Source organism: Perca fluviatilis, chromosome 5 (genome assembly GCF_010015445.1).
Source record: "Perca fluviatilis chromosome 5, GENO_Pfluv_1.0, whole genome shotgun sequence".
NCBI lineage: Eukaryota > Metazoa > Chordata > Actinopteri > Perciformes > Percidae > Perca > Perca fluviatilis.
This window is the reverse complement of record NC_053116.1, coordinates 23,169,379-23,187,354: the sequence shown is the minus strand read 5'-3', so window position 1 is coordinate 23,187,354 and position 17,976 is coordinate 23,169,379. Positions and strand designations below refer to the sequence as shown.

The following is a 17,976-nucleotide window of genomic DNA, read 5'->3' as shown; positions in this document are numbered from 1 at the left end:
TTGTCAGTGATGTTGGGTGTGAATGCGGAACATATTTACTGTCCCTACCATTTTTATAGCCATAATAGATTACGCTTGAGCTAGATAATTGTAAAAAAAAAAGCATTTTCTAGAGTTCTTAAGACCTTTGATCACTCTGGAGGAGATACTGTGAAGCATTCAAAACCTTTGGACTCATAACGAGCCACAGATACATTGCCTTTCACCATACCTCAAATGACAAATCGGGCCAAGCCTCTTGATCCGTCACTCCCATCAGACTGTGCACTTTGATCCTGGTGCCTACAAGCAGGAAGTCAAGGAAATTTTCTCGGTAGTCTGTGTGAGGAGCAGATGCTTTCTGCTATTTATATTTTTAAAAAAAGGGAAGGATGACACCAGAGCAGAGCTGGCAGTAACAGGTAATGAATACATTATGTAAAGGTGATTTGATTAGAGGTTCTAAGGAAGGAGGTGAATAAATGTTGACTAACGGTGGCATTACATCCTCTTCAGAAATGGAAATGTGTTTGTCTTGCAGAAAGTGGGTTGTTGACAGGAACCCTATATTCAATCTGGGAGGTATGTGACATGGATTTCAACTGTAATGTGTGTACTTGTGATGATGTTGATGAATTGGAGCAGGTGTTTGTCAAATTTGTGTCTGTTTCAAAATACCCTTTATTGATCTACAATTTGTTCTGGTGAACTCTCCAGGACAGATTAATCATAACTGAATCTGTTCATTTTATTTGAATTTGCATTCTTTGTGCTTTATATTTGCTTCTGCTTGCATTTTAGTTAGTATTAAAGCAAAGCTATACACCTTTTGTAGCCACGTGACAATCACAAGATACTGGTTAAAACTTCTCTAACATTTTCTAACACTAGCTGCAACAGCCACCATCAAATACGGGTCATACCAGACCAGGAGGGACGGTAGCGGTGTGCTCTGAGTGCTGAACTGAGAAAAGGTTCTATTTTAGGTCTAGGTTTTATTGCTTGTGAATTCAACCTTTTAACTTGTAAAAGGAAGAATGATATTTTGGCCTTGAGAAGTTAGTTTTACTTTTAAGATGTCAAAATCTGGAAATATTCCAACTGGGTTAACAAATCCATTTGAGTGTGTCTATGCAACCATCTGTCCTGGTTTCACATGAAACGGGGTGTAATTTTTGCAACTCATACCGGGTCCGATTACCAGCATGAGAAACCTCTTTTCTTCCAGGTTGGAGTGGCTCTTAAGGAATTCTTGCCTATATGAAGCTTTAACTCTTCAACACACAAACTTCCAAAAAAGACAGACTTGAGAATGTTTGGAAACAACGGACCTTTCTCATATTCCCCGAGGTCAGTAAGTTTAATTTCACTTTCAGGTTAACAAGTTACTGGAATTCATTTGTTGAAGCCTTTGAGTACCAAGCCAATTCTTTACAACACTATAAACACCAGCTCATGCCCTTCCATGATACAACACTACTGTGTTGTGGTTACAGTACAGCTGGTGGTTTATCTTCCGATCACTGTGCTTTTATTATACCTCAGGGATTTCTCACAGGAGGACCTCCCTCAGCAGAGGAGAGCTTTCCAACAAGATGACCTCAAGGGTGCTCCACTGCAGAGAAACAACATGTCCAGACCCAGTGGGAAATCAATATACAGTATGCCCAGACATAAACAAACCATCTAATTATTTTGTTTTTGTGATAAAAAAATATCAGACCCTTTTTTTTTTTACACAAATTTCTTTACATCAGTGCAGAGAAAGGAGTACTCCGAGGCGCTGAACAAACATCCTGACAATATTCACGTCAGAGTGGAGGTAAGTGATTGTGAAATCTGCACCAGCATGGACACGTAGTACAACCTTTTAGCTCTCTTCATCCATGACTTCTCCACATTGACTCCGCAGCACTTGTTCACCTGTGAGCTGGACGGCCGGGAGCTGAAGACGATAGACGACTGCTTGGCCAAGCTCAAGAGGCTGGATGCCAAAAGTAGTCTGTGGCCTCAGGAGATGATCATGGAGGTTCAGGGTGGATATCTACTGCTCAGTGATATCGAGACCAAGGTTAGTCGCTACACAATTCAGATCATTTAAACAAGTACGGCACATGGTCAAAAATATGTAGACATCATAACATTCCACCTTAATTGTTGAACATCTCATTCCAAGTGTTCTGCTATGTTTGTATTTAAAAGACGTTAAGTGTCTGTCTGTAGCATCCCGGGTAGCAGCCTGTGAAAAATAATGTGTGTATCTGCCCCGTGATTCTCCCTGGTGGAGTAAAATTACAACATATAAGACTTTGTCAGGGATAGAACGACAAAGCCCTGGACTTATTTCCATCATTGGCCCTCGTGTTTTTTTAGTCAGTCGGTGAGTGAAGACCGAGAAGGGCATTCAGCGTCTGACATTTAAATTTATTACAAAATATAAACTAGAACTAGAAAAGGAATTGTGACCATTTTCAGAGGGTCATAGCTCCGTGTAAATACTTTCAATATTATTAACTGTATTTCATAAACCAGTCGTCATTGCGCTTGTTCTGTTCAATCTTGATTCTGCAGACAGAGCTGGAGTCGCTGCCTTTGAGCTGCATCCTGCAGACCAAAGCTGTGCTGGATAGCTGTGCCTACAACTCTCTGCTGACAGTAACTGTGCAGCAACGCAATAAACGCATCCCTCAGGTCTTCATGTTCCAGTGTGAGGAAACTGGGGTGAGTCAAATTTCACCAGAACCCTCACTGACCTCTTCACTGTATCTTTGACCTTCTGAAAGCCTCCAGAGAAGGGAGGATGTGATAGGCATTCTGAATTGTAAAATCTCTGAAATCAAGGCCATTCCCTGAAACCGTTATTTCATAACAAGCGGGTTTGTGCTGGTGTCACGTAGGAGTTTGATTTAAAGCAGGTCTGTTTTACCAGGCAGGGGTCGTCAAGAGTGATCTGGATAAGGCAGCGCAAAAAGGAAGTGATGTTGTGGAGCCATGCAGAGACCAGTCTGACATCAGGTACAATGTCACATCACATGAATACAGTTTAAAGGGAGATAAAATCACATTAATTGAAAAGAAATTGAACCGTAAAATGCATTAACTGTCTGTCGTGGATGTCAGGAGTAATCTTGAGAACATCATCGGGCAACATGTTCCAGGAAGTTTCCGGCAGGCTGGGCCTCGTCCTGTGCAGCAAGAGAGGACCCCACCACCACCGGACCACCCGCCCCCACAGTGGAGGAGCAGAGAACCAGGTACGACTTGATCGCATCCACTGAAAGCATATGAAAAAAATCTTTCATCATGGAGCAGAAACTCCTTTAAGTTCCTCAAATATCGCAAACGTTTATGGATGTGTTCTGTGCAAATAAAATGGGCTCAGCAATAAACTATCCAGTATGTTTTGTACTGTGTCAACATTGATATTTGTCTCCAAACAATACATTTTTGTTCTTTGTAGAAAATATGCCATCTCCACCCTTCTTCCCCCCACAAGAGGCAACGATGCACCATCCTGATCTTCATGAATTACAGAGTAGCCCAGAGGTCGCTGAGCAAATGAACATGAAGAGGAACACAGTCAGTACTGCCAATTGAACCGTTTCCACAAATTAGAAGTCATAGGTAGTGGATTATATCAGTTTGATGCATGTGCTCCTTTTCACAGGACATTTTAAACCACGTTATAAATGATTTGGAGATCTTCATGGCCAAAGTGTCTGCTGCAGCAAATGCGTCTTCTCTACTTCAAAAAGACAAGAGCAAGAAAAAACATGCGTTTGGGAAGAAGAAATCAAAGAAAAATGGTAATATCCTTTTACCAGTTTATCTTTCCAAGGGCACATATAATTAAAGCTACAGTTATAACTTTAATTAAAAATAACTTTTTGTCAACTTTGCTCAAACTATTACATGAATCAGTTCATCTCTGAAAATCATCACTTTCCTATTGCCTCCTCCTGGTGCTGCTAATGGCATAAGGAAAACAACCAATTGTAGTCAAGGAGTCTCTAACCCAGTGGGCCTATTTGTCGCCTCAAATGTTTTCAGAAACATATTTTAATAGCTGTAAAATGAGAAAGTTTGCTCCGTCTGGTGGGCAAATCTTGCTTTTGGCTCGACTTGGTCACAAATGTTCTCATTGTACAGCTAAACAGTTCACTATAATATGTTATGTAAAACATTTGAGGCAAGAAATAGGTAATGCAGTAACAAATGATTGGTTGTTTATCTTTGAATGCGGTGGAAACTTGCAAATGCCATAAAGATCACTGAGAGGAGGCAGAGGAACATGATTATCAGTCTCATGTAGTACTGTCAGGATATAGTGACCCTTGCAGCAAATATGACATTTTTTTTTATAAAAGTTACTTACTGAACCTTTAAGGAAGGAATAATTGGAGAAGTGACCTCCTTATAGGTGCTGACATGCTGATAGCACGTCTGATAAGTTTCTTTTTTTCTCCTGCAGCACCAGCAGCAGCTGTCAGTCTGCCACCCTGGGAGGAATATATTTCCTGTCTTCAAAAAGTCAAGTATGGATTCAATCTGCTGGTAAATACTTTAAATGGCTCTGCAGATTATAAATTGACCAGTGTGGTTTGGAAAGATTTTGGGTGAATGCTCTAATGTGTTGACTGAAATGTACGATGGCTGCAGTGTGACTGAAAAGCTCTTTGTATTACAGGGCCAGCTGGACGGGACACTAACCAGCCCCACAGCTGCTGACTTTGTTCACATCTTCTTCACTAGTTTAGGCATGGTGAGCTCTTTTAAACTTATTTTTTTGTCTGGGTGAATCTACTTTCAAGGCACCAATTATTTACAGCGATTTTCACTCCACTAAGTGTGTTCATATTTTCCTTGACCTTAAAAATTGATACTTCCTTCTATAGATTTTTTGCTTCCCGATACCGATTCTGATACCTGAAATTGCGTATCGGCCGATAACGAGTACTGATCCGATACCAGTGTGTCATATATTTTATTATGTTTTAACAACTGTATACTACAATCCCTGTATGGATGTGATATAATTTCTATCTTTGTTGTCTGTCTGACTCAAGTTAAACTCTTTGTGAAACATTAACAAACACAAACAATGAATGCCACAGAACTTTCTTTTATTATCCAGTTTGACAGTCACTTATAACAGAAAAAGAACATAAACTACTTTAATGTAGATTTTCTTTAGGGCTTTATTACGTGATATCTGATCGGTGCATAAACTCCAGTACCTCCCGATACCAGCGTTTTAGGGAGTATCGGAGGCGATACCAACATCTATACTTGCTTCATTTTTCCACAGATACTGCCTCAGTATCCTGCAGACCTGCCTCCCACTGTGCTCTCCCCCCTGCTGACAGAGGCGGCCCTGCGGCTGCTCAGTCAGGTGGTCGACCCGGAGGAAGACGAGCTGTGGAGGTCTCTCGGAGACTACTGGAACTTCCCCAGGTAGGGCGGCCTTTATAACCCTCACACACTAAGCTTGTCACCTTCTCATATATAGCCCTCTGATTGTAAGTGCATCTTTACGTGCCCAGACACGCCTTAACCTGGGGCGTAGTGTGTGCATTTGCTGATATGTAAATATAGGTCAGAGTTAATGCTGCATTCACGTTCTATGGAAAATATGATAGGAGTGTTTTAGTTTTAAACTACCGCTAATTTCAGTTTAAGATTGAGACGTTAATTTTGGTAATGGACAACAAGGAAATACATTGACATAATTGTATTTATTAGTTTACTAATGCTTTATTGATCAGTTATGAACCATTTAGACCAACTAGTGTTTAACTTCCCACACTTACTTTTTACAGCTGCATTATAGAGGATAAACATATAAATGTAATTTTTTTTCACCTTTGTGCCCAGCTGTTTCCAGTCTTTATGCTAACAATCTGCTGGCTCAAGCTTCATATTTACGTGGTATCGACTCTCTGCAAGAAAGCAAATAAGCAGATTCCCTAAAACGTCGAACTATTACTTTATGAAGGGGGCCTCATTAGAAAGTGGTACTAAAACATTTTGTGAATAAAACATCTATAACTCCTAATGACATGCCAGGACCGGCCTTCTTACTGTGTTTTTGTTGTTGTGTACATTTGTCATACTTGAATGATCTCAAATCCATGACTCACAGATGTGTCTGAAAAAGACATAATTACATAATTGTCTAATTGTCAATTTGTTTACATAATTGTGGTGTCTTTATTTAACCGCGATGAATTGCTAACATTAGCTAAGATCTTAAGGCGTATGACTGATAATCGTCGATTTTGTTTACATATGCCAAATTGTAATTATATAAGTGTTGGTCAGACTATATTTTTATTATTTCAATTGTTGTCAATGGTTGTTGGCACTTGATCCTATACACGTTCATAGCAACAAAAATGACAAGGGGGGGATAGTTAGAAAGTAGTTTTATGATAATAAAGAAGTGTTGTTTACTTCATAGGCAGTGGGCCTGTGTTATTACATTATCTGGGTCACATAACTGTAATATAACCAAAAGATATATCCTGGAATTCATTCAAATCTTTAATTTGTTTAAAAAAAAGTAAATAAATAATTTTAAATTTGACTGAAAGAGACAATTATATTGTTAATCACAATTATTTCTGAGACAGTTAATTGTACAGCAAAAGTTGGAATTTTTCTACGCTTCAGTATTAGATACTTCTACTTTTAACTTTTACTTTAACTTCCTACCTTCCTGTCACCTCATAGGTCCAGATGGCCGGACGACGATGTCCCACTTTACATCCCCGAGTTCTACGATGGCTGGCAGCCGCCTGCCCCCTCACATACGCCTTCCCCACTCCCTAATCAGAGCGGTCCAATGAGGAGGAGCGAGCGTTTACCACCCAGCTCCCATAAGGCACCCCAGTACATGCGGGTCATTTACGACTTTGTGGCCAGGAACAACCGAGAGCTGAGCATTATGAAGGGAGATGTTGTTCAGGTGAGATGAAAAACATGGTCAGTGGAGTTGGATATGACAGCATCTGTGTCATGGGATAGTTACCAAACCATTGTCCAAAAGTCCATTTGACTGTTGTTCAAATCCCTGGTTTGCTTTTTCTTGGGCAGTGTAAACTGTAATTAACAAATTACAAAAATGCAAAATATATTTTTTTTTGGCTCCAAAAGAAAGAAAAATGGACAACAGATGTAGTCACCAGTGTTGGAAGCAGTATTCATGTATATTACTTAACTAGAAGTACTACTACCACACTGTGCAAATACTCCACTACAAGTAAAAGTCCCACATTCATGACCTGTTCAAAAAAGCAAAATGTACTTAAAGTATGAAGAGTACAAGTGTTTAACTATTATATATGATGTTTCTGGATTAATATTTGTTCTGCATTAATGTGTATCTGTAGATGTTTAAAGCTTATATACTGTTGGGTAGTTTAATCTACAGCACTGCATCATATTCTATAAGATCATCATGTTTGTAGCATCGCTGTCCTGAAAAACAGCTGTTTTCAGCTTTGTGACGATTTCCAGCTGAGCCAGGAGGGGTTGTTAAATAGTTTATTTATCTTAAGACGTAGGATAATCTTCCCAACCAATAAAGGAACACAAACCTTCAGTTTATCAAACAAATTCAAATTCATTTTTTAGTTTTCACTGGACAGGAAATGTAATAGTTACCCACCACAAACAGCTTCATATCTTTCCAGCCAGTCTAGCCAATGTGTCCATACTGTATGTACACTGGATGTACAAATGCAGGCCAGAGACCTTAATAAATAATAAATAAATAATTTACTGACATTATTATAACTATAAAACTAACCACTGGCTGTTATTAACAGTGCAATTAATTGTCTATAATTTAAGTTTCCAGTTGATAAGAGTTGCAGTTCAGTGACAGGCTGGCGAATTAAAAGATAACAAATCTAGCAGTAGAAACGTGCTGTTTCTTAAACGCTTCCAACGGACTTTGGAACAGTAGCAGAGAGCCAACACCCAGGCTTAAGAAATCTGTTTAAAACTTAACATTATACTTCTTAACTACATTATTATGGATACAGCCTTGTTTTTATTTAATTCTTCATAGAGCTATTTGTATATATACAACGCAGGCACAATCATTCCTGCCATTATCAACATTCAGGTGCTTGAGGTGTTTGTTCTTTGGGCTTTTTACAGGTGGTTCAGAAATCCAAGCAATGGTGGCTTGTTCGTAACGCTCGCAACGAGGAAGGCAACGTTCCTCAGAATGTTCTGGAGCAGATGGAGAGCAACGGGCCCATGGAAGATCTACCGGTAAGCGACACGTAGCTCCACTGAATAACCACTTAACATTTCACATGAGATATTTTATTCTCTTCACTCTCCCTCACAGCGGGACACTCGTGGCCCTGTGACTCTGGACATGTCCTCCCCACCTGCAGAGGTCAAAGCCTGGCTGGAGTACAAAGGTTTCTCCAAAATGTGAGTGAAATAATGTACAGAGGGACTGGGAGCTATACTGTACGATGCTTGTACTCTAAATAAGACTTGTATTGCATGATGAAGTCAGATATTGTGCGTTTCATGCCTTGTCGTGTACAGCACTGCGACCAGCCTTGGGGTGCTGACTGGTAAACTGCTTCTGGGGATGACCAAGGATGAGATTAGGACTGTGTGTCCTGAGGAAGGAGGCAAGGTCTTCTTCCAGCTTCAGGCCATTAAATCAGCCATTGCAGTAAGTAATGCCATGTAATATGCGCACACTAAGAGCAGAAACGGTCCACCAAGTATATAAACGCTTAAAAACTATATAATAATAATAATAAACCACGCAATATTGATTTCACGCGGCGTTGTGTTCTGGAATGTGTCACCTGAAAATCGTAATTCAGTCTGAGAATTGCTGCTATGTGTGTTAGAGCATGAAACAGAAAGCTGACCCCTTCTGTTTGGGTTAACTTCCGCTCAAAATAACCACGGCTGGCTGCATCGGCATATTTATGACACATTGAGACGCACATCCAATCGTCTTGTTTTCTTTTCTTCTTCCTTCTGTGCAGTAAGCACAGCAGTTTGTTTACCACTGTGGTCATGGAAACGCTCTGATAAGCTCTATGTATGTCACCCACTCGAGGACTGACGTTTGCCTCCAATGCTACGTTTACATGTGGCCGGCTATTTTCATAAATGGACATTTCAACCTCTCCGTTTTCAAAAGTAACATCGTGCACAGCTGTCAGTTTTCAGAAAAGTGTTCGTTTACACGTACCCGTGTATATATGCCGTCAATGCAGCCAAGAGCATGCCAAACCTGTAGGTGGCGGTGTAACGAGAAGCTCAAGCTCACGTTAGCCAATCAGAATCCCGAAAATAGCAACGAATCACTTCCTCTTTCTCTCTCGGCTGCCTAAACTCCGTTTGTCTCAGTTTACATGCAAACGAAGATTTCAAAAATCTCCACTCTGGCCGGAGTTTTTAGAAAGACTCGGTTTCAGAGTTTCTGTATTCCCTGGCATTTTAAATTGTTTTCTGGTGCTGTCTTTTGTCTTGTTGGCTGTTTTACTGTTTATTTGTTTTTGCTTTTACCCTGTTCAGCACTTTGGATAGCTCCACTATGTTTAAATGTGCTATATAAATAAAATTGACTTACTTACTTACTTACTTCAGAGGCGAATTCTCCGTTTGCATGTAAACGAAGGGTACAAACGAAGGGAAATGTCTCCGTTTTAAAAATAACCATGTACGTGTAAACAGGGTCCAAGAGCGCATGTTTAGTCCTTGCATGGAACATGTTTCTGTCCAACATCCAACTGCAGCGCATTAGTAATGTTTCATCCTGTTCCCGACAGCTCGCCAGTGAACCATCGAGCCTGTACAACGGCCGCTACTAATGTCCTGCTTCACTTCGGTTTGTTTTCTCCTGACTTCATCTACAGATCATCTGGAATTATTGTCTAATTCATCCTCGTCATAAATTTGTTGCTTTCAGCATTTGTTGTTTAAGGGAAAGCACTTTTACTGAATGAAACTTGACATATTATACATTCATCTAAAGGATTATTAGTAACACCATACTAATACCGTGTTTTACCCCCTTTCGCCTTCAGAACTGCCTTAATTCTTTGTGGCATTGATTCAACAAGGTGCTGGAAGCATTCTTTAGAAATGTTGGCCCATATTGATAAGATAGCATCCTCCACACCATTACACCAGCACCAGCCTGCCCAGTGGTAACAAGGCATGACGGACCCACGTTCTCACTCTGTTTACGCCAAATTCTGACTCTACCATGTGAATGTCTCAACAGAAATCGAGACTCTTCAGACCAGACAATATTTTTCCAGTCTTCAACTGTCCAATTTTGGTGAGCTTGCGCAAATTGTAGCCTCATTTTCCTATTTTTAGTGGAGATGAGTGGTACCCGGTGGGGTCTTCTGCTGGTGTAGCCCATCCGCCTCAAGGCTGTGCGTGCTGTGGCTTCACAAATGCTTTGCTGCATACCTCGGTTGTAACGAGTGGTTATTTGAGTCAAAGTTGATTTTCTATCAGCTGGAATCAGTCGGCCCATTCTCCTCTGACCTCTAGCATCAACAAGACATTGTCGCCCCCCAGGACTGCCGCATACTGGATGTTTTTCTTTTTCATACCATTCTTTGTAAACCCTAGAAATGGTTGTGCGTGAAAATCCCAGTAACTGAGCAGATTGTGAAATACTCAAACCAGCCCGTCTGGCAACCAACAACCACGCCACGCTCAAAGTTGCTTAGATCACCTTTCTTTCCCAATTATGACACATTCAGTTCAGGAGATTATCTTGACCAGGATCACACCCCTAAATGCATTGAAGCAGCTGCCATGTGATTGGTTGATTAGATAACTGCATTAACGAGAAATGTAACAGGTGTTCCTAATAATCCTGTAGGTGAATGTACATCTTGTGTAATGTATCACCAGCAGCAACAATTGTGTTATTAAAATTTACTTATTTCACTTATAATGTACTTTGTTATTTCAAGTAAATTATGTATTTATAAATGTATAATTTTTCTAACTGACTATCCCAAAAAGTATGTAGATGTTTGTTCAATCCAACACAATTATCTTAATTACTATGATTAACCAAGTTGTTTATACATATATACTGAAAAAAATACAGTATATTCTATTCTGCTGCATTAACATATACCCTCTATTTTATATTTCCATTTAATTGATGCATAAATGTCATGTACTTTACAGAAAGGGATGTTGAAATTGATTCACAAACTCAAAGAAAATAAGTCGGTACAAGATTTACTTTAATTTGTCCAAAACAAATCTTTCAAATGTGAAAAGTAAATTAAGTGCTTTAATTCAAATTAAAGTTTCTAATTATCTTTATAATTTCAATCCAAACCTGGATCTTTTTTCACACAATTCTGACTGAACTGAAACTGATTTTAGAACTGGCACATACATATTTGGAAAACTGTAGAACGTGATTAAAGGGCATGAAATCTACAGAACCAGCTAGTAAACTGCTTATAAAAAGACATACTAAAGACAATCTTATTTCTAGTCCTGAATTTATAAGTTGTTGAGTTAGTGGCACTTGGGAACTTTTGTTCTTTGCATTATTTCTCTTTCTTGTTTCCCCACTTGGCCATCTTGTTGTTGACAGGAGTCTTCATGAATCTGTCGGACTTCATGTAGGCAGCAATCTTCTCCAGAGCCTATGGTATAACAAGCCATTCAAAAATTATTTTGCAAGACCAGCACAGGAGCAACTCCACATAAACATTTACCTATAGAAAATCACCCAGACTATCGCAACATGTGCTGTTTGTATTAGGGCTGCAGCTATGGATTATTTTAGTAATAAAGTATTCCATCGATTAATAGTAAATCGCATAAGAAATACTTATATTTTATTGAAGAGCAATAATATACAATTGTTTGGTTTAATTTTCATAATAAGCAACATTTGTATTGCCTACATTGCTTGCAATATCATCTCTCAAAAAACTAAATGTATTAAGTGCATTTAAGTCCCATATTACATGGTTTTTAAAGAAAACATTTTCTGAAATGCAGTTACAAACTCAAACTAAGGCATACAGTACATTAAACATATATAAAACATTACCTTAAGTTGTGCAACTTAACTTTCAGAACTACAAGTTTCAACCTGAGACTGATCTGTATATAGGCCTATAAGTATATATTAGTTATACTCAACATATTTTCATTAATATATTTGATTACAATGCTACACAGCTCTGTTACACTTATGCTAGTAGATCATTGATCAGATGTTGAGAAAACGGTGCGCAACAATCAGCTGTTCTTCCGAAGGGATAGTCAACAAGTCAGCTCTTTAGATCAAATTGTGGTCACCACTACGTATTTTCTTGCCTTTGTTTTTGACGGTTGTTGTGTTTGGTGTAGTTTCATCATCCATACGACTGATTTACTTTTGGCGGGTCCGCTTCGTGGAATGGATGATTAAGTTAGACTCAATGTTTTCTGTTGAGATGCTGAAGCATTGACGTTGTGCTATTATCGTGGTAAGCTAGTTGGATTTCGCAGTAGAAACACTGTACAGAGTTTTCATTTTAATTACGTTTGAACTGATTCCAAACTTAGGACACTTTCTGTCGTTTTCTCCAGCCTGTCTCTTCTCTTAGCCCCTTACGCTCTTCATTTTGTTATCAAAATCTCTGTCTTCATGGCATGCATCGCCAGAAGCGTCAGCCCAGTGTGCAATACAACATTGGTATCATTGATTAAACGAACCTCGGGGCAAATCATTTTGCATCGAGGATTTTTAGTAAATCGAATTATTTGAGTTACTCGAGGAATCGTTTCAGCCCTAGTTTGTATCTGACAACAGTTGAGCGTTCTCACCTCGAAACGGTCTAAAAGATCTTTGAGGTTCTTGTAGTCATCCAGGCACGTAGGATGAAACATCCTGTGTTGATCCAACAGCTCGTACATGATGAAGTCCACAAAAGTGATCTGTTGTAAATAAACGTTGAAAAGTGAAAAATGTTGAAAGCAAAAAACAGCCTAAACTAACCTTCAAAGTATCACCCAACACTGCAGTTCTCCCTCAGCGCTATAAAGCTTCATGATCTGTTTAAGCTCATCGGTTTGGTTTTTTCTACCCACAAATAAATTGGTAAATTGACGAATTGTTTCAACAGCTTGAATCGTATGGCCCTGCACACTGCATATACACAGCGGTGAACGGTTGTCACCAAATGTCTCTGCCACAAACCTGTATTCTGCACAGGTGTCCAACTTGTACAATGCTCCCTCTCTCCATTTAGCTAAAGAACTTAGCTTCTAAACGCTTTGATTTAGCACGCCGGTTTGCAACTTGTCAGTTTGTAACAAAACTATGCTTTGCGTAGTCTAGTTTACTTGCTTTAAACACTTCTAATTTGCCTTCTCTTTTTTTTTTTGCGTCATTTTAAAAGTTTGCTTAAAATTTGCTTGACAATTAGATGGAAACATGACTATAGGTAACTGTAATTTAATGACATTTTTTCCCCCAGTAACAGTTCACTTTATTTTGGAACTAGGTACTCCCCAACACTGGTTGTAGTGTAAAAAAAAACAACTGAGTAATGCAGATTTAAAAATGACTGTGCTCAACATATGAGGACCCCCACATTTAAGGGCTGACATACCTTGTCACCAGCGAACCACTTCCTGTCTCCCAAGAAATCTGAGAACTGCTTGAGTATGTCTGGCAGCTTCTGAAGGTACCCTGGCTTCATCTTGTCCTGATGCAAGAGAGATGATGTTGGCCTTAGTGAAGATTCAGGCATAACAGGACACATTCAATGTTATTAAACTTTTAGTGTAGGACTCACAAAGTCAGTGTAGCACATCATCACAAAGCCGTTTCTGAAGTCCATTGCCTGGTTCTCCAAGACGTCCACACGGACCTTCTCATCTTCTGTCTCTCCGCCTGGGATCAGATCCGATTTAGTGAGACACTCAGGGACTAAAGACTGAGATACTGCACCTGAAACCTGAGTATAATTGTGCGGTTCCTTCTTTTAAGAAAAGAGACCATAAGTACTTTGTCTCTTTTGAACAAATTATTTATATGGGGAATAAACACACAATACTTACACAATTTGTGCTTACGAGCAATGTATCTCATGATAGCATTGCTCTGCACTATCTTCCTGTCTCCATCCTCCAAATAGGGCAGCTATGGTGAGATGTTACACAATACCATTATTAGCTGACGTTTTAAACCAGCTTTACACTTCAATTAATACTCACAAGTTAAACTCACTTACATTGGGGAAGTCCATTCCAAGTGTCGGTTTTTCATCAAACCAGCAGCTCTTATTATAGTCGGGAGCTGTGCGAGATAAATGTGTGTTAGATGAATAAGTAGGTATGTTGTATGGACACTTAGGCCACTTCTTTGGTTAAAAATATGACAGCTGTGTATCTGTTGGTTGAATTGGTGAGTTACCTTCACCACAGATGTAAAACTTGTCCTCATACTTGGTGCCGGTGTACTCCAGCAGCAGACGGGCAGGCTGGGCGAGCTTTTCCAAAAATCAGGGTATGTTAATTATTTAAGGGCTACAAGTCTTTACATTACACTACATGTCATTTAGCTGATGCATATATATATATACATACATACATACATACATACATACATACATACAAAGCAGGTTGGCTGATGCAGCATGTATCAACACGATCGGGTAGTTGCAGAAATGTTGGTCGTTAAGTGTCACACCCAGGTTTCTAGCAGTCTGGGTGGGGACTACCACAGAGTTGTCAATAGTTATGGTCAAGTCCTGGGTAGGAGAGCCCTTCCCAAGTCTTGAACTTCCTCAACTGACCTTAACCAACTGCTGTACTGATTATGTGCATTTTTTGTATTCCTATTTATGCCTTAAATATGACTGGGAGCAACTAACTGAACACTTTCATGAGGGGACCAATAAAGTATTTGTGTCTAGGCCTGTCGCGATAGTCAATAAATCGAGTTATCGCATGATAAGAAAAAATGAGCTCGATAATTTTTCCGGCCGCGATAATTTCCGTTTGCATGCTTGTTTATTTTCCTCGTTTCTCCCTCTCTCTCTCTACCAAAGAGACTGGAGGACCACTCTCGGTTCCTTAGCGTAACGAGGAGTGAACCCTCTTGTCAGGCGCATGGTCTTTGTGTGGGCGGTAGGCTACTCCAGGCGGAGAGAGCGAGAGAGTTGGAGCAGGGTTTCCTGCAGCACTTTGCAGTTAAGGCGCCGTCAAAAAAAGAAAGTATATGAGCGATATCCACCGTGTTACTCGGCGTCCCGTTTTCTCCGTTTCATTCCAAACCACACAGCTGACAACCTGCAGGTGGAGACTGTGGAGACGGGCTCGGACATACACGCCGCTGTGGACTCTTCAGTCTCGCAAGCGGTTTCAGGAAAGTGGCTCCATGTGTCCGACAATGCACCGAACATTAACGGTACAAGCCTACAGCTGTCCGCGGACACGGAGTGTGGAAAGTGTGTGTGTGTGTGTGTGTGTGTGTGTGTGTGTGTGTGTGTGTGTGTGTGTCGGCCCGCCCCCACGAAGCTCCGACCTGCAGAGGAGTAGAAGCCGCACCTTCGCCAAAATGAAGGCTGAAAAACAGAACTATTTTGGTACATTTACTCGCCACGTGGCAGCTAGCCATACATTTAGATTTTATTTTTTTATTATATATTATTTAAATGTAATATTTAGTGTTAAATAATTGTAAAATGTAGTACAGAGTCTCTAGTCTGAGAACTTACGTGTCACAAACGGCAATTCCACAACTGTAGCCTACATCAGCGTGAAAGACGACATACCAAAGGAGATCAAAGACATATTGTGGATATTTAAAATGTCTTCCAGTTCCAGTGTTAAATATTCTTTAGAAATAAAAGTGTATTGATCTTTGAAAAGGTGTACCTGTAGTAGTAGTAGTAGTAGTATTAGGCCTATTATTTGGACATTATCATTATATTAGATGCAAATGGTCTCTCGATGACAATATTATCGTTTATCGCAATCATTTCTGGGACAATTTATCGTCCAGCAAAATTTGTTATCGTGACAGGCCTATTTGTGTCATCAACAATCACAAATATAAGTGATTTATCAGGTTAAAATACAAAACATTTGCTGCAGATTCTCAAATGAGAAGTTTTGAGGTTTGATATCGTTTTAACCACCGAGGTTTTTAAAACTGACAACTCCACAAGGTGTACAGCTTATACTAATTATCCAACACCTGCAACAACAACAAAAAAAGAAAAAAAAAAGAAAGGCAAGGCTGTGCCTACTGATTTTGTTTTGGTCACATACAATTAATGTCATATTAAGGCCGATTAATAGAAAATGAATTAAAATATGAGACAGTAGTTGTTTGTTCAGCCCCATCAGAAGGATTGCAGTTAACGTTAACCATTAGAGACTTCACTATCGTTACCTGAATTGGGTGTGCAAGTATCTACATACTAAAGCATGTCGGTCCCGATGTTCTGACAACTTTAGCTGCTCGGTTAGAAATACCGTTTTTTTGCCCCTTGCAAGTAGCTAGCAAATCGGACAGGTTAACTAACGTTAGCAACGTTAACGTTAGTAGCAAAAGACAGTAACGTAAGCAACAGTTGATAACATTTTGATCATGTGCACCATGATGTGAACACCATAGATATAGCTAGAACAATGGTGCACACGAGTCCCAGCCCAGGTGTATCGTAGTTAACGTCACATCGCATGACATTTCGCGGAGCGAGACTTTGCTTAGAGTTCTTATACGTTACGTAGCGTTACTAAAATGTAAAGGTCAGTAGACTACTATTAAGTAGCTAAGTTAGCTAGATACAAAGAGTTTGAAAGTCAGGAACGCGGCGTGTGTTTTAAACCGAGGTCTTGCTCTGGATGTTTTCCAGCGACAGCCGTTAACGTTAACATCAACAGCGCTGCAAACAACAGAAGCTAACGTTACTTTAATAACAAGGAAGACGGCTGAACTCACCCCACGAATATCCCAGTAAGCCAGTTTCATGGTCATTTTGGATCAAAAACTGTGAGAGAAAACTGCGGCTGCCTGTCGGCGACTTTAACAGTGTTGCTCTGAGATGGTGAGGTGGTTTCTTTCTGCAGCCTGTGAAATACCGCGAGCCTAGGAGGTGGGCGGGGTAAACCGGGCGGTTACACACATAGAATTTAACCGGTTCTTTTGTTTGCACAAATACATTTCAAGGTGTGTGAATATGAATACGATCGACAGCATTGCTTCATACATCCATCTGATATAACAAATGTATGATTGACACCAGCCACCAGGTATTGTGTATGGAAATCCTGTTTTTACAAATAGATGCAGAGTCATGCTGAGGCTGCAAGTCCAGACTTCCCATTACGTGACAAAAGAAACCACAATAAAAGGTACAGGTAGGCTACTGCAAGAATGTATGCAGGGATTAGGCTACTGTATAAAGCCTTCTATAAAGCCTTCTATATAAAACTACGGAGTAACCTGCCTACAAAATAGTTTATTTGGTGCAATAATTTGCTACCACACAAAAAGTAACTGATAGTTAAAGGTGCACTATGAGTTCCTGCATGGTCACTTCTGTTGACTTTCCAAGTAAATTCAAAACAGAGAAAGCTCGCCCCTCCCCCCATGTTTCCATAACTGCCATGACTAACTGACTAACAGTCACTAACCCCCACACCCTACTTTCTGTAGAAAAGTCGCCAGAAGTCACACCCTTCTACTTCCGGTCCATGGGACCTTAATCGACCTTATCGATCCTCTGCTCTTATAATCGAAGAGCAGAGGAGCAGCCCCTCACTTCTCTCCTCATGTGCAGCATCATTGACTACGTTTACATGCAGCCAATAACCCGTTCAAAACCGGAATACCGAAATTTTGGTCATGTAAACGCGTATCGGCATATCCCCATCAAAAGGAACATTGATTTGTGTTCTGCGCATGTTCTATTCGCAAGGAATCTTGGTCTTTTGAGTAGAGGAACTTCT

At 39.9% G+C, this 17,976-nt stretch overlaps 2 protein-coding genes across 2 annotated transcripts; one reads left to right on the top strand and one right to left on the bottom strand.

Annotated features, from left to right (window-relative positions):
- Positions 1-281: 281 nt before the first annotated feature.
- Positions 282-10,118, top strand: eps8l3b (EPS8-like 3b). Its single transcript, XM_039801814.1, has 19 exons — positions 282-401; positions 521-561; positions 1,208-1,329; positions 1,525-1,640; positions 1,737-1,801; positions 1,892-2,050; positions 2,551-2,700; positions 2,909-2,994; positions 3,100-3,233; positions 3,440-3,558; positions 3,647-3,785; positions 4,451-4,533; positions 4,667-4,741; positions 5,288-5,433; positions 6,712-6,946; positions 8,146-8,262; positions 8,342-8,430; positions 8,551-8,683; positions 9,798-10,118. Exons 3-19 carry the CDS (start codon positions 1,292-1,294, stop codon positions 9,837-9,839), a joined length of 1,926 nt encoding a protein of 641 aa, XP_039657748.1. The 5' UTR covers positions 282-401; positions 521-561; positions 1,208-1,291; the 3' UTR covers positions 9,840-10,118.
- A 1,107-nt stretch (positions 10,119-11,225) lies between these two features.
- LOC120559793 (glutathione S-transferase Mu 4-like) lies at positions 11,226-17,121 on the bottom strand. The gene is made up of 8 exons (XM_039801813.1): positions 16,967-17,121; positions 14,429-14,504; positions 14,247-14,311; positions 14,074-14,155; positions 13,809-13,906; positions 13,623-13,718; positions 12,835-12,945; positions 11,226-11,660 (listed from the first exon to the last, which is right to left on the bottom strand). Exons 1-8 carry the CDS (start codon positions 17,000-17,002, stop codon positions 11,562-11,564), a joined length of 663 nt encoding a protein of 220 aa, XP_039657747.1. The 5' UTR covers positions 17,003-17,121; the 3' UTR covers positions 11,226-11,561.
- Between the last annotated feature and the right edge of the window lie 855 nt (positions 17,122-17,976).

Coding starts and splice junctions, on each gene's coding strand:
- eps8l3b (XM_039801814.1), top strand. CDS start 1,292: ATGTTTGGAAACAACGGACCTTTCTCATATTCCCCGAG. Junction 1,330..1,524: donor CCTTTCTCATATTCCCCGAG/GTCAGTAAGTTT, acceptor ATTATACCTCAG/GGATTTCTCACAGGAGGACC. Junction 1,641..1,736: donor CAGTGGGAAATCAATATACA/GTATGCCCAGAC, acceptor TCTTTACATCAG/TGCAGAGAAAGGAGTACTCC.
- LOC120559793 (XM_039801813.1), bottom strand. CDS start 17,002: ATGACCATGAAACTGGCTTACTGGGATATTCGTGGG. Junction 13,719..13,808: donor TGATGTGCTACACTGACTTT/GTGAGTCCTACA, acceptor CTCTTGCATCAG/GACAAGATGAAGCCAGGGTA. Junction 12,946..13,622: donor AGTGGTTCGCTGGTGACAAG/GTATGTCAGCCC, acceptor TATTTACAACAG/ATCACTTTTGTGGACTTCAT.